A 13,560-nucleotide genomic window follows, 5' to 3' on the forward strand; every position below is an offset into this window, starting at 1 on the left:
TCATGAAGTGCTTTGAGAGACTAGTCAAGGACCATATCACCTCCACCCTACCTGACACCCTAGACCCACTCCAATTTGCTTACCGCCCAAATAGGTCCACAGACGATGCAATCTCAACCACACTGCACACCGCCCTAACCCATCTGGACAAGAGGAATACCTATGTGAGAATGCTGTTCATTGACTACAGCTCGGCATTCAACACCATAGTACCCTCCAAGCTCGTCATCAAGCTCGAGACCCTGGGTCTCGACCCCGCCCTGTGCAACTGGGTACTGGACTTCCTGATGGGCCGCCCCCAGGTGGTGAGGGTAGGCAACAACATCTCCTCCCCGCTGATCCTCAACACTGGGGCCCCACAAGGGTGCGTTCTGAGCCCTCTCCTGTACTCCCTGTTCACCCACGACTGCGTGGCCACGCACGCCTCCAACTCAATCATCAAGTTTGCGGACGACACAACAGTGGTAGGCTTGATTACCAACAACGACGAGACGGCCTACAGGGAGGAGGTGAGGGCCCTTGGAGTGTGGTGTCAGGAAAATAACCTCACACTCAACGTCAACAAAACTAAGGAGATGATTGTGGACTTCAGGAAACAGCAGAGGGAACACCCCCCTATCCACATCGATGGAACAGTGGTGGAGAGGGTAGCAAGTTTTAAGTTCCTCGGCATACACATCAGACAAACTGAATTGGTCCACTCACACAGACAGCATTGTGAAGAAGGCGCAGCAGCGCCTCTTCAACCTCAGGAGGCTGAAGAAATTTGGCTTGTCACCAAAAGCACTCACAAACTTCTACAGATGCACAATCGAGAGCATCCTGGCGGGCTGTATCACCGCCTGGTACGGCAACTGCTCCGCCCTCAACCGTAAGGCTCTCCAGAGGGTGGTGAGGTCTGCACAACGCATCACCGGGGGCAAACTACCTGCCCTCCAGGACACCTACACCACCCGATGTCACAGGAAGGCCATAAAGATCATCAAGGACATCAACCACCCGAGCCACTGCCTGTTCACCCCGCTATCATCCAGAAGGCGAGGTCAGTACAGGTGCATCAAAGCTGGGACCGAGAGACTGAAAAACAGCTTCTATCTCAAGGCCATCAGACTGTTAAACAGCCACCACTAACATTGAGTGGCTGCTGCCAACACACTGACACTGACTCAACTCCAGCCACTTTAATAATGGGAAATTATGTAAATATATCACTAGCCACTTTAAACAATGCTACCTTATATAATGTTACTTACCCTACATTATTCATCTCATATGCATACGTATATACTGTACTCTATATCATCGACTGTATCCTTATGTAATACATGTATCACTAGCCACTTTAAACTATGCCACTTTGTTTACATACTCATCTCATTTGTACATACTGTACTCGATACCATCTACTGTATCTTGCCTATGCTGCTCTGTACCATCACTCATATATCCTTATGTACATATTCTTTATCCCCTTACACTGTGTACAAGACAGTAGTTTTGGAATTGTTAGTTAGATTACTTGTTGGTTATTACTGCATTGTCGGAACTAGAAGCACAAGCATTTCGCTACACTCGCATTAACATCTGCTAACCATGTGTATGTGACAAATAAAATTTGATTTGAAACAAGCATTGTACCTTTGCCACAAGCCTAAATATTGTGAAGGGCTAGGTTAAGAAACAAGGACATATAGTGGTCGTTTGAATGGGAATCTGACATGACTCTCGAGGTCCATTTCATCCTCCTAACATTAAACTGGAGGTTGAACAAACTAATAGTCCAGACAAATTAGACAATGTAAGGTCTTAAGTCTTTTAATTTTTGCAAAACAGAAAAGACAATACAGACAGGTCTAGATTCAGGCAAAGGAATCTTGCAGTCCACTCTCCAAGCAGCGTGCAAGTTGCACATCAGAAGAACCACCCCCCCAGTGTCAGTCTAATGGAATGTTCAATTTCCCCTACATAGCTACCGGTCCAAAGTTTAAAACTCAGTGCAAAAGGGTACTTGTTTTTTTTACAGTACCCACCGTTAACTAGAACAAAATCAACGGCTTTTCTAGAATTTTAACTGAATGCTCAAGACAAGAGCAACACTGGTCCACTGGCAGCAGGAGTTAATATAATTATTTTGTTATACCATAAAAGGACACCGACCAGGTTTCTCCAGTAAAAAAAAGAAAAGGCAACTGAACAGATTGGGAAAAAAAGTGAGGCTATACAGGTGTGTAGGTTTGAGACAGCATTTAATCCACTTCCTCCATGCGTGAAGCATCCTCATCTCCCTCTAGAGGTGGGATCTCATCTGGGGCGGGTGCAGAGGTGGTTTCCTCGGGGATCACTTCGTCATCATCGATTCCTGAAAGGGGAAGAGAAATTAGACCTAGCCCCATTTCCATTATAGTCAACCATGTTACCCTTTAGAGAGCAGTTTCCTTCCCCCTAACAGTTCCAAGTGTGCATCCTTACCCAGACCCAGCTTGATCATCCTGTAGATGCGGTTGGAGTGAGTCTGGGGGTCATCCAAGCTGAAGCCCGAAGAGAGCAATGCCGTCTCGAATAATAGGATGACTAAGTCCTTCACCGCCTTGTCGTTTTTGTCCAGGTCAGCCTTCTGCCTTAGGGTCTCCACAATGGGGTGGTCTGGGTTAATCTCCAGGTGCTTCTTGGCCATCATGTAGCCCATTGTGGAGTTGTCCCTCAGGGCCTGTGCCTTCATGATGCGCTCCATGTTGGCCGTCCAGCCATACGTGCTGGTCACGATGCAGCAGGGCGACGACACCAGCCTGTTTGACACAGTCACCTGAAGGGGCAGAGAGGCGAATGTTGTCAAACTAACAGCATACAATGTGCAGGTGAGACAAGACCGTGCAGGCAAGTTGGCCCTAAATTGAATAGATCAATCAAGATCAGCTTTAAAATGGGAAGAAAATCCTAAATGAAATAGTGCAGGAAAGTTGTTAGATTTCACACAAAACACCATCCAAAATGTAATCAGAAACAGGCAAATTCTCAACTCTGGAAAAGGTTGGTGTTAATGTTAGAACGTCATAATTGCAAGCAGTCACCACTAAAAAAAACGCTGCCTCAAACTCAGTCTTCTAGTCTCTAGGTAATGGCATAACCTCCTGGGGACAAAACTACATGGACACACTGGGCACTCCCTGTCAATCCCAATGGCAAAGCCGGGATAGCGGCACAACAACCACGCGAACCTAACAGGACACTTCAATCTACATGGTCAGAGGACTCACCAGGGTCAATATTAGCTTATGATGAACTATGGCACCTGTTTGCAACCAGAAATAAAAAGTCAAATTATCAATCACCAAAATTCAGAGCACAGAAAGAGCTTAAAGGCATGGGCAATTTTCTTTTGCAGAAAGCACAGGTTGGTTCCCGTCATTTACCTTCTCTACTTTCTTGTCCAGGATCTCCTTCATGAGCTTGCAGAGGTTCTCAAACCTCGTCTTGTCCTCCTCCATCTTCTTCTTCTCCTCCTCATCCTCAGGCAGCTCCAAGCCCTCCTTGGTTACAGAGACTAGGGTTTTACCGTCAAACTCCTTCAGCTGCTGGACGCAGTATTCGTCGATGGGCTCGGTCATGTACAGGACCTCGAAGCCACGCTTGCGCACGCGTTCCACAAAGGCGGAGTTGGCAACCTGGTCCTTGCTCTCACCTTAAGAAAAATGTGATGTCAGTCAACTTCTATGTCTAAGTGATTAAAGTCAAAGACTGCTATTGGGCTTAGGGCTCAATGTTATGTTGACTGAATGTGTAACTAGACCCACCAGTTATGTAGTAGATGGATTTTTGGTTGTCCTTCATGCGGGTGAGGTACTCTGTGAGGGAGGTCAGCTCATCTCCGGACTGCGAGCTGTGGTAGCGCAGCAGCTCAGACAGCTTCTTGCGGTTTTGGGAGTCCTCGTGGATCCCCAGCTGCAGAGAAACAATTACCATTAGTATAACCTGGTAGTCAATAGGAGTTACTACACAGTAGCTAAATGTAATCATTTAGCTACTGAAGTTTAAGGTTGGGACTCTTGAAGCCAGTCTAAACATAGTCAATAGTTCTTCAAACACTAAATAGGGATAGATACTGGTTTGGAACAGCACAATAACTAGCCCCACTGGGTATGTGGAGAGCACTTATAATATTTAAGAAATTGGGCAAACTACTAGGGATTGCTCGATCAGTCGGGGAACATGTCAGCCGATATTAGCTAAAAATGCCCAGTTTAACACCAACGTGCAAAACCGATGTCAAAGCTGACGTGTATACATAACGCCACAAATTTATTTTTTAATATAGCGCTACACAGAAAAGCAGAAATACTAAGCTCACACTTCCAACTAAACAAGTTCAAGTAAAAGAGGTCATTTGAAAAAATCTTTACATTCAACTGAAAACACCAAGACAATGGAATTCATTGCTCTTCACAAGCAACCGTCCTGTTGTGGATGTTGGCTTTTGTCGATTGGTCGAGCACCTGGTACACAATTTCCCAGATGCTCTATCAGAGTTACAGTTGTCGAGACGTACATCTATGAGCGTCACGACTGACATTTGGCCTAGTGATGTCAACCCCATGAGCATGCCGAGTCTGACAGCAAAGTGGGTCGATGAGGATTTAGTACTGAGGAAGCCGTATTGCATGCTCAAGAACATGCTGGTTCTCATACCGCTGCTGCCATTTGAGAACAGGAACACGCCTATCACCAGCCGAACTACTGACTAAACAATCAAATTAACTGTCTGCAGACGTGATACCCTCTGACATGGCATTGAAACGCCTGCTCAACAAACACTGCCGACAGACCGTGGGGTTAAAATGTAGTTGAGGCTGTGAACAAGCGAGTAGGTGGCATTCTGAGCCCCTTTACTGTGTCGCCGCTAGGTACAAGGATCACTACGTTAATGCAGACAAGAAACAGGGTTTACGTGAAATGTTGCATACACTGGAAATGGACACAGTGACAGTACGCACCGAGGAAGAGGCCACAGAGCTGACATGCATAATGAAATCCTGGTCGAGAATGAAACGACTGAAGGAAACAGCACAGCAAGTGAAAGAAATATGTTTTGATTATGTTTTACTGGTAGTGGGAACATACGGCAATGCCAACAAAATAACTTGTCAGTGTGGTGTGTGTGTAACCTTTAACTAGGCAAGTCAGTTAAGAACAAATTCTTATTTACAATGAACGCCTACCCCAGCCAAACCCGGACGACGCTGGGCCAACTGTGCGTCGCCCTATGGGACTCCCAATCACGGCCAGATGTGATACAGCCTGGATTCGAACCAGGGACTGCAGTGACGCCTCTTACACTGAGATGCAGTGTCTTTGACCGCTGCGTCCGTGTGTGTTGACTATTTAACTGTACTAGAATGCTTAAAAAGGCCGCAAAAACATGTTAAGTATAGTTCTTTGGCAAGGAAAATATCAGTCAGACAAAAATGTCATATCCGTGCATCCCTACGAACTACATTGCTAGACTTTTCTACAAAAATTAAAAAGGCATCTAGGTCCATGATCCACTTTAGGTAAACCTTGGTTTAATCACGTTTATACATTGAAGATACCAGATGACAGCAAATGTGTCAGAGGACAAGTTTGATTACTAGTAGCAAAACAATCTCTGCTCAAGAAATTCTGATCCCCAAGATCCTACCCATCTCCCAAAGTTACCTTGAGGTTCTTGGAGAAGCCATCGTAGAACTTCTTGTAGTTCTCCTTGTCCTCTGCCAGCTCACCGAACAGCTCCATACACTTCTTGACGATGTTCTTGCGGATGACCTTGAGGATCTTGCTCTGTTGCAGCATCTCTCGGGAGATGTTCAGGGGGAGATCCTCAGAGTCCACCACACCACGCACAAAGTCTGCAGGGGGAGAAGGAAGACATTTATCTTCTTTAGCGATTTCCACTACAGAAATTGCTGGATATAAACACGGTTACAGAGAAGACAAGCAGCCAACCATTTCAGAGGGGCATTATCTGCGCTTGCCATTAGCCCACATGTGAAGAAACAATGCTGTATTTGTAGTCAGTGGCATTGAAATTACACAGCCAGGGGACAAAGTGGTAGCAACTTCAGACCTCCAGACTATCTGGAGACTAGGCTACTTACTCAGGTACTCCGGGATAAGCTCTTCGCAGCTGTCCATGATGAAGACCCTCCTGACATACAGCTTGATGTTATTCTTCTTCTTCTTGTTCTCAAAGAGGTCAAAGGGTGCGCGGCGGGGGATAAAGAGCAGGGCGCGGAACTCCAGCTGGCCCTCCACTGAGAAGTGCTGCAAAAGGGAAGAAGCAGGTGAGGGTTACTACACACCCATCGTATCCCGCACTTAGATACGTTTGTGCTATGTAGCCAAGTCCCACAATTTTAGGAGTCACCCAAATCCCACCCCCCCAAAAAAATTGTCACATGCACTTAACTGTTGTAGACTACCATGAAATGTTTACTTACTTCCCAACAATGGAGTTTAAAATGTAAATAGTAACAAGAGGAATACAATACACAAGAATGAAGCATTATACAGAGAGTTCGTGACCAATGTGACCAGAGGTAAGAGGTATTTGAGGTAGATATGTACATGAGGGCAGGGTGAAGTGACTAGGCATCAGGATAGTAAAATAAAACAGTAGCACCAGAAAGTGTAAAAATGTGAGTGCGTATGTAATATGTATGCATGATTGTTTGGGTCAATACGAGTGTTACGCGAGTGCGTACGTAGTGAACACGTAAATAGTACAGATCTGGAACCAAGCCACCTAGGAATACCTTCTGGGCATACCATATTGACATTGTAATTTATATACATTTTAGTGATAGTACCTTGACTGCAAGGTGGTCCTCCCAGTCATTGGTCAGGCTCTTGTAGAACTCCCCATACTCCTCCATGGTGATGTCATCAGGGTTCCTGGTCCAGATGGGCTTGGTCTTGTTCAGCTCCTCCTGGTCAATGTACTTCTCCTTTATCTTCTTAGTCTTCTTCTTGTCCTTGTCTTTGGAATCCTCCTCGTCATCCGAGCCCACATCCTCAATTTTGGGCTTGTCCTCAGCCTCCGCCTTTTCCGCCGCCTTTTCCTCCTTCTCCTCCTCAGCCTCATCATCACTGATCTCTTTTTCACGCTCCTTTTCAACCTGCAACAAAAAAAGCAATTTTGCTTATTTAAAGCCTACAATAAAAAGGGAAAACGTCCCCTTACTTTAGGGCCCTCAACCAGTCCTACATAAATGTCACTAATCACACTTTAGTTATAAATACTCCCATAATTCTATACTCACGAAAAGTGTGATGGGATATCCAATGAACTGAGAGTGCTTCTTGACCACCTCCTTGACCCTCTTCTCCTCAACATACTCAGTCTGGTCCTCCTTCATGTGCAGAATTACCTTAGTTCCACGCAACATGGGCTCCCCTGGAAATTAAGTCAACAGAAAAGTAAACACCCACCACTGCCCATTTCAGCATCACAATAGACATAGTTGAATAACATCTATTATTAGGGCTGGCACAATAACTGTATAACAGACAAGTATATATTTTTACTGGCATTTTATTTGCATCACTGTCAGATATTTTTGGGGTGGAACAAACAGCTGACTGAAGCCGGGGCGGCCGGGCATTCGTGCGGTTGAGTTTGTTTCTGCTGTAACATGGACTTCACAACATGATGAAACTTGATCCTTGCTGAAACACAAGGTGATAGAACCTCTAACCCTGGCAATTTGACACACGGGTACACTCGCAATGGCTGCCTGGTATTTAGAGGCAATAATTTCCATGGTAAATGTAGAACATTTCCTCAAATGATGTTATCTGATGGGGCTCATGCAACAATGTATTTTTGTCATGTCAGTTGAATCAAGTCACAGCACCTATAGATAGGAGAAAAGCAGGAAATGAAAGCACAAAATGTACCTATGGGTACACTCACAACGGCAGCCAGTCCACCCATATGCCATCATTGACTTGCATGGGGAAACCCATTCTATTTCTAGGGAAGCACATGCATTCTGGAGGAGAAATGTGTCAGACATGTGACCGTGGTCATTTGGCTGACCAATTAGTCAGCCAAAATTACATGACCGTCACAGCCCTACCTGTAATCCAATCGCAAAACAATGCAGAGGCAATTAGTGTTTTTCATGGTTTTGTACATTTTACAAACCCACCCGCATAGCCTTCATTGGGTAAGACACATACCACTGTCGACCTTGACTGTGAATGAGCCTCCGGCTGAAGACTCCCAGATGTACTGCTCGTCATCGTTGTGCTTGGTGATGACGGTCACTCTTTCTGCCACCAGGTAGGCGGAGTAGAATCCCACACCGAACTGCCCAATCATGGAGATGTCAGCTCCAGCCTAGCAAAGACGGAAAAAAGTGAATCACTCTCAATGTTAAACTGAATAGTATTTGAGGCATATGATTGAATATTGCTGTAATGCCATGGACATACTTGCAGGGCCTCCATGAAGGCCTTGGTGCCAGACTTGGCAATAGTTCCCAGGTTGTTGATGAGGTCAGCTTTGGTCATGCCAATTCCAGTGTCGATGAGGGTCAGGGTGCGTTCCTCCACATTGGGGATGATGTCAATCTTCAATTCCTTGCCATTGTCCAGCTTGGTGGGGTCCGTCAGACTTTCGTAGCGGATTTTGTCCAAAGCCTGAAAGATATTGAACAAAGCAGACGACAGCATCAAAGTAGCTGGAAAAGTCCAAAGGGGTATTTTATTACATACGCAACCTCCATCACACATCCCTTTCAAAGTTGTAATCATCCTTATGCACTGAAGTTTGTTTATTGTATAGATGAGCTTGCTGGATGCTAAAGTATTACAAAGTCACTGTACAGTAGTGTCAACAATTAGACTGTTTGAACAGCATGATGCATCCTTAACAACAAAATAACTCTTACATCAGAGGCATTGGAGATCAACTCCCTAAGGAAGATCTCCTTGTTGGAATAAAAGGTGTTGATGATCAGGGACATGAGCTGAGCAATCTCTGCCTGGAAGGCAAAGGTCTCAGCCTCCTCCTCTTGGCGCATTTCTTCAGGCATCTGGGAGAAAAAGCAGCAATGTTATGAAATTGCCCAAATGACCTGTATATCACAAGTACAGAATTAAATTAAGCACATGCATTCTAGTGATTGCTGTTAGCAACAAGTTGAGTGTTGTCTAAACGTAGTAGTTAATTGTCATGTCAATCTGGCCACAATGTACTATAAAATTAGGCATCAACACAAGCAATTCCATTTTGGGTACTTTGAACAAGTGTCCCACAATCAGTTGCATTTCCCCCTGATAAAGACCAACTACCGGATGTTGAGGAAGCATCCAACAACATGGCGACATCCTGGAGACAATGGACGTAGCCAGCACGTGGTTGACAAACCCGGTGAAAGGTTCTGGAAATCCATACAGAACTCTCCTCCAAATTGACTTCCAGCACGTTAACTGAATTGAAACGTTAGCGGTTTGATAACTACGTGCGATCTAAGTCCATGGAAAGGCGACGACGATTCAGCAATGCAAGACAAGCATGGGGAAGTAGCTAGTTAGCGTGTCGTGGCGCAAAGTCATGCTGCCGACGTCCAGACGGTACAATTAACTTTATTGGAGACGAAAGGGGACCAGGTCACCCATTGTAGCAAATGTAACGTAATTCGTTACCTACACTGTTGCACAATCAATTGCAAATTCATGGCAGTTCCAATGGCCACTAAAATGACACTGCATCAATTTAAGTGTCAGAAGCCATGTAAGTGTTAACGTTAGCTGCATTAGCCAACCGGACAATGAAAGCTTAGCATTATGTCGACGAAGTCGTTGACAGTTTAATAGCCAATCCAGTTAACGATACGTTATGTCATTTAAAACGTAGTAGTTAACTAATTCACATGAACCTTAATTTGCCTTAAAGTTAATTAGCCAACGTTAGATTGGCTAGTTAGCTAATACACAGCAAGGCAGAACCAGTTGTCACAGTGGATGTGGTGAATGACATTACCGAGAAAGGCTAACACTAGATCATTTAGTGTACAAATAAGGAAAATAAATAAAGCATTCTGTACTTAAATTGTAGCAGACGTTTGTAAACTAGTTAGCACGCCTGCTAGCTACCGAATCGAACATTCTCGAAGACTGAAGCTGGACAAACCAGAGATGATAGGCTAAAGTTATCCAACTAGCATGAGGTGACTTTTGAGCGCTGATTATAAAGGCGACAATATCTGAGTACGCAGACGAGCTTTAGGGTTAAGAGAGTATGTACATACCATTATTTGTTCCGTTCACGTCTCTTGAATAAAATGCTACCAATATCACCAGTCCCCTCGGATCTATGACGCAGGAAACTAGAAAGGGATTTGCTCTTATAAGACCGATATCTTTCTACCCTCTTGTGTGTTTGACTGTGCGGGGGTATCCATCCGCAGCACTTTGTAGCTGTGTTGCCGCATCAGTGGGTGCGGCATCTCCTTTTTTAATTTTTTTTAATTTCACCTTTATTTAACCAGGTAGGCAAGTTGAGAACAAGTTCTCATTTACAATTGCGACCTCCTTGACGAATCCCTTACATTCAAGTTAAAATGCATGTAAATTCTCGTCACGTTAAAAATAAATATGAATATCTTAATCGAAGTGATTGTTATTTCCCCACGTTCTATCGTGGATGATCTTCATCCATTTTCATCAGCATGCACTCAGGTAAATTATCAGAAACATCTTTGGGAAAGGCTATTGACAGTTGTTTGAACTGCCGACTTTTGATTACATTGCAGGATAGACTACAGATTTATTTAATGAAAATATTCACATTTAGTAGTGGATAGACTGCATAGAGAAGCATATGATTTAATACCGCAATGTCACATTTTGTATTAATCGGACTGTATAGTCAAATTGCCACATATTACAAAAGATATACAAAACTGGAAATTATCGTTTTAATCTCGCGGAAGAATATCAATCAACTCTAGTGGCTGTACTTCGTTTTTTCCAGCACTTTCCATGAAAAACCCGCCTAAAAACTGACGTCACGTGCTTGTCAAACGCAGCTAGTTACCACAGCCACAAAGGGTTCGTAAATGGTCTCCAATGTGTCAGAGAGCGCTCTGGGTAAATTAGTTCGTAAATTCAGAGCCTTTCGCTCTGGGAGCTTACACTGGACGCTCTGGTCAAGGAGAAGGATAGATCCGAGAGTTCTGACCTCACAACGGCAATGAAGCACTCAAGCTAACTGGCTAAAGTTGGCAAGCTTGCTAGCTACTTCCAGACACAAACGAGAGAACACCTCACTCTGACCATTTTACTCGCAAATTCAGTTATTCTGCACTCTGGCACAATCAGATGAGAGTGCTCTGAAATAGGAGTAGATAGAGTGAATTTACAAAGAAAAGTATATCATAAAATTGTATGAAAACAAAAATTAAGGTTAGGTACAGGGTTAGCATTGTGGTTAAAGCCAGACTCAGTAAATCCCAAATAGAATGTTACTTTTTTTCTGGTTTAATACATCCCTAAATGTATCTATGAAAGATTAATTTGCCATTTGGGTCACTTCAAAGTGTTTTAACAAATTATAAGTACAGCAGCTTTGTTTACAAATAGGTTGTTATCAATAAAATGTCACAATAAGGTGCAGAGCGTTGGCGTCGCCTGCTGGGTGGCAAGAAGACAGAACCCCAGCTCTGCTAAAACCATTGACAACTAGCTATATCCAAGTATTGTTTAATGTGTTTGCTATTTTTGGTGATGACAGAAGTCTGACTGACAACTTTACCAGGTTGCAGACTTGCCGACGTCAAGCTCTGATGAAGCAAGCTAAATGACATACATACATTTTTTAAATAGTACAGCGCTTTTCAAACAATCTCAAAGTGCATAAAAAGTAAAACTGCAAACAAAACATTTAAATGATGGAGATTGAAAGTCTCAGTCGGTTTGGGATTAAGTTGAGGCAGTTTGGGCTGCAAAGGCAGTGGAGGTTCAGTGGAGGGGCATCGATGGGACAGCTAAGGAGAAACAGAGTGACATTTTATTCTCCCTCTCTCTTTCTATCGCACCTGCTGTCTTGACCTCAATGCTAAACTGACATTTATTTTACACCTGAGGTGCTGACCTGTTGCACCCTCTACAACCACTGTGATTATTATTTGACCCAGCTGGTCATCTATGAACATTTGAAAAACGATCTGGCCTTAATAGCCATGTACTCTTATAAGCCAGAAGAGGATTGTCCACCCCTCAGAGCCTGGTTCCTCTCTAGGTTTCTTCCGGGGTTCCTGCCGTTCTAGGGAGTTTTTCTTAGCCACCGTGCTTCTGATGTAAAAAAAAGGGCTTTATAAATACATTTGATTGAGTCTGAAAAAAAAAACTGAGCTCTACAACAGGGCACCACATCTGCTGGTCAGTCACTCCATAGGAGCCACTTTGTTTCTGGTCCTCCATTTCCAGGAATGTAGCACTCACCTGGGTGATGTCACTTGTTGTTAATGGAGGCAATGTCTGAAACCTATCATCTTCACTCTTTTGAGTGCAGGGCTCCGGTTGCTTGTATGGGTAGTCACGCTGTGGAGCATGACCATTCTGGATTTCCTCCAGATGGTACCTAAGGGTGGTATTCTGCTGCATTGCAGAGTCCACTTGAGTGCTTAGAGTACTGTTTTTGGACACGTGAGTGTCGCACTTGCTCCTTTCGGTCTCAAACTTATCTGTCATGGTTTGCAGATAGAGGTCTTGAGTAAGGAGCGAGAGATTCAGTGATGAGATTTCTTCCGCTTGCTTAGTAATCAGGATTTCCATCTTCATCACCCGAGTTCTCTCATCATTCATTTGGTCAGCGACTTCAATGAGTTCTGCTGATTTGTCATCCAACTTAGTCATTGTGTCCATCAATTGATTGTCTTTGGTCTGCAGAATTTTGAGTAGAACCGTGTTACTCTCTGTAACATTCAACAAAACTGCCTGCATGTTATCAAATTGCGCGCTCCTATTTGTAGATAACTCAACAGATTTATCTAGTTTGGAGTGGACTACCTCGTATTTATTTTTGGCTAAATCGAGTTGTTCCTGGAGACAACAATTTTGTTGAAGAGTTTGTGCTCGTTCATCTTCATAAGAATTTGCAATTACTTTTAATTGTTCAGATTTCAAACGCAGAATGTTTTCATTTCCTGCTTTTGTCAATAGTTGCTCAGTTCTCTCCACCTGTCCCCTCATGTTAGCCATGTCTGGCACGTGCTTCAGCTGTGCACTGGTTATTGGACCGATGTCACATTTTTATGGCGATACATCCGTGCAAAAGTGGGGAGAACCGTCACAAAGCCTGTGTTTGATGGTTGATTTTGCAGAGCGTTCGCAATTTCGGCTGTTTTTTCGCTAATGGCATAATTAGGGTTGGTATCGCTGCTGAGGTCAGAGATCAATCCTTTTATGAGGTTCACTAATTAGCGGAGGAGTGGTGACCACCTCCTTTGATAGCTTGCACATTGTTAGAACATTTTAGAGGAAAAATTTCCTATTTTCTTTCAAAGTTTGGGTTTG

At 43.9% G+C, this 13,560-nt stretch overlaps 1 protein-coding gene across 1 annotated transcript; it reads right to left on the minus strand.

Moving 5' to 3' along the window:
- Positions 1-1,799: 1,799 nt before the first annotated feature.
- Positions 1,800-10,342, minus strand: hsp90bb (heat shock 90kDa protein 1 beta isoform b). The gene is given in 12 exon segments (NM_001124591.1): positions 1,800-2,359; positions 2,470-2,803; positions 3,411-3,679; positions 3,792-3,939; positions 5,692-5,882; positions 6,132-6,297; positions 6,843-7,151; positions 7,296-7,429; positions 8,218-8,377; positions 8,473-8,679; positions 8,931-9,074; positions 10,293-10,342. Coding segments are annotated over 11 exon segments (2,175 nt in total). The 5' UTR covers positions 10,293-10,342; the 3' UTR covers positions 1,800-2,246.
- Between the last annotated feature and the right edge of the window lie 3,218 nt (positions 10,343-13,560).

The sequence above is a fragment of the Oncorhynchus mykiss genome, chromosome 4 (assembly GCF_013265735.2).
Source record: "Oncorhynchus mykiss isolate Arlee chromosome 4, USDA_OmykA_1.1, whole genome shotgun sequence".
NCBI lineage: Eukaryota > Metazoa > Chordata > Actinopteri > Salmoniformes > Salmonidae > Oncorhynchus > Oncorhynchus mykiss.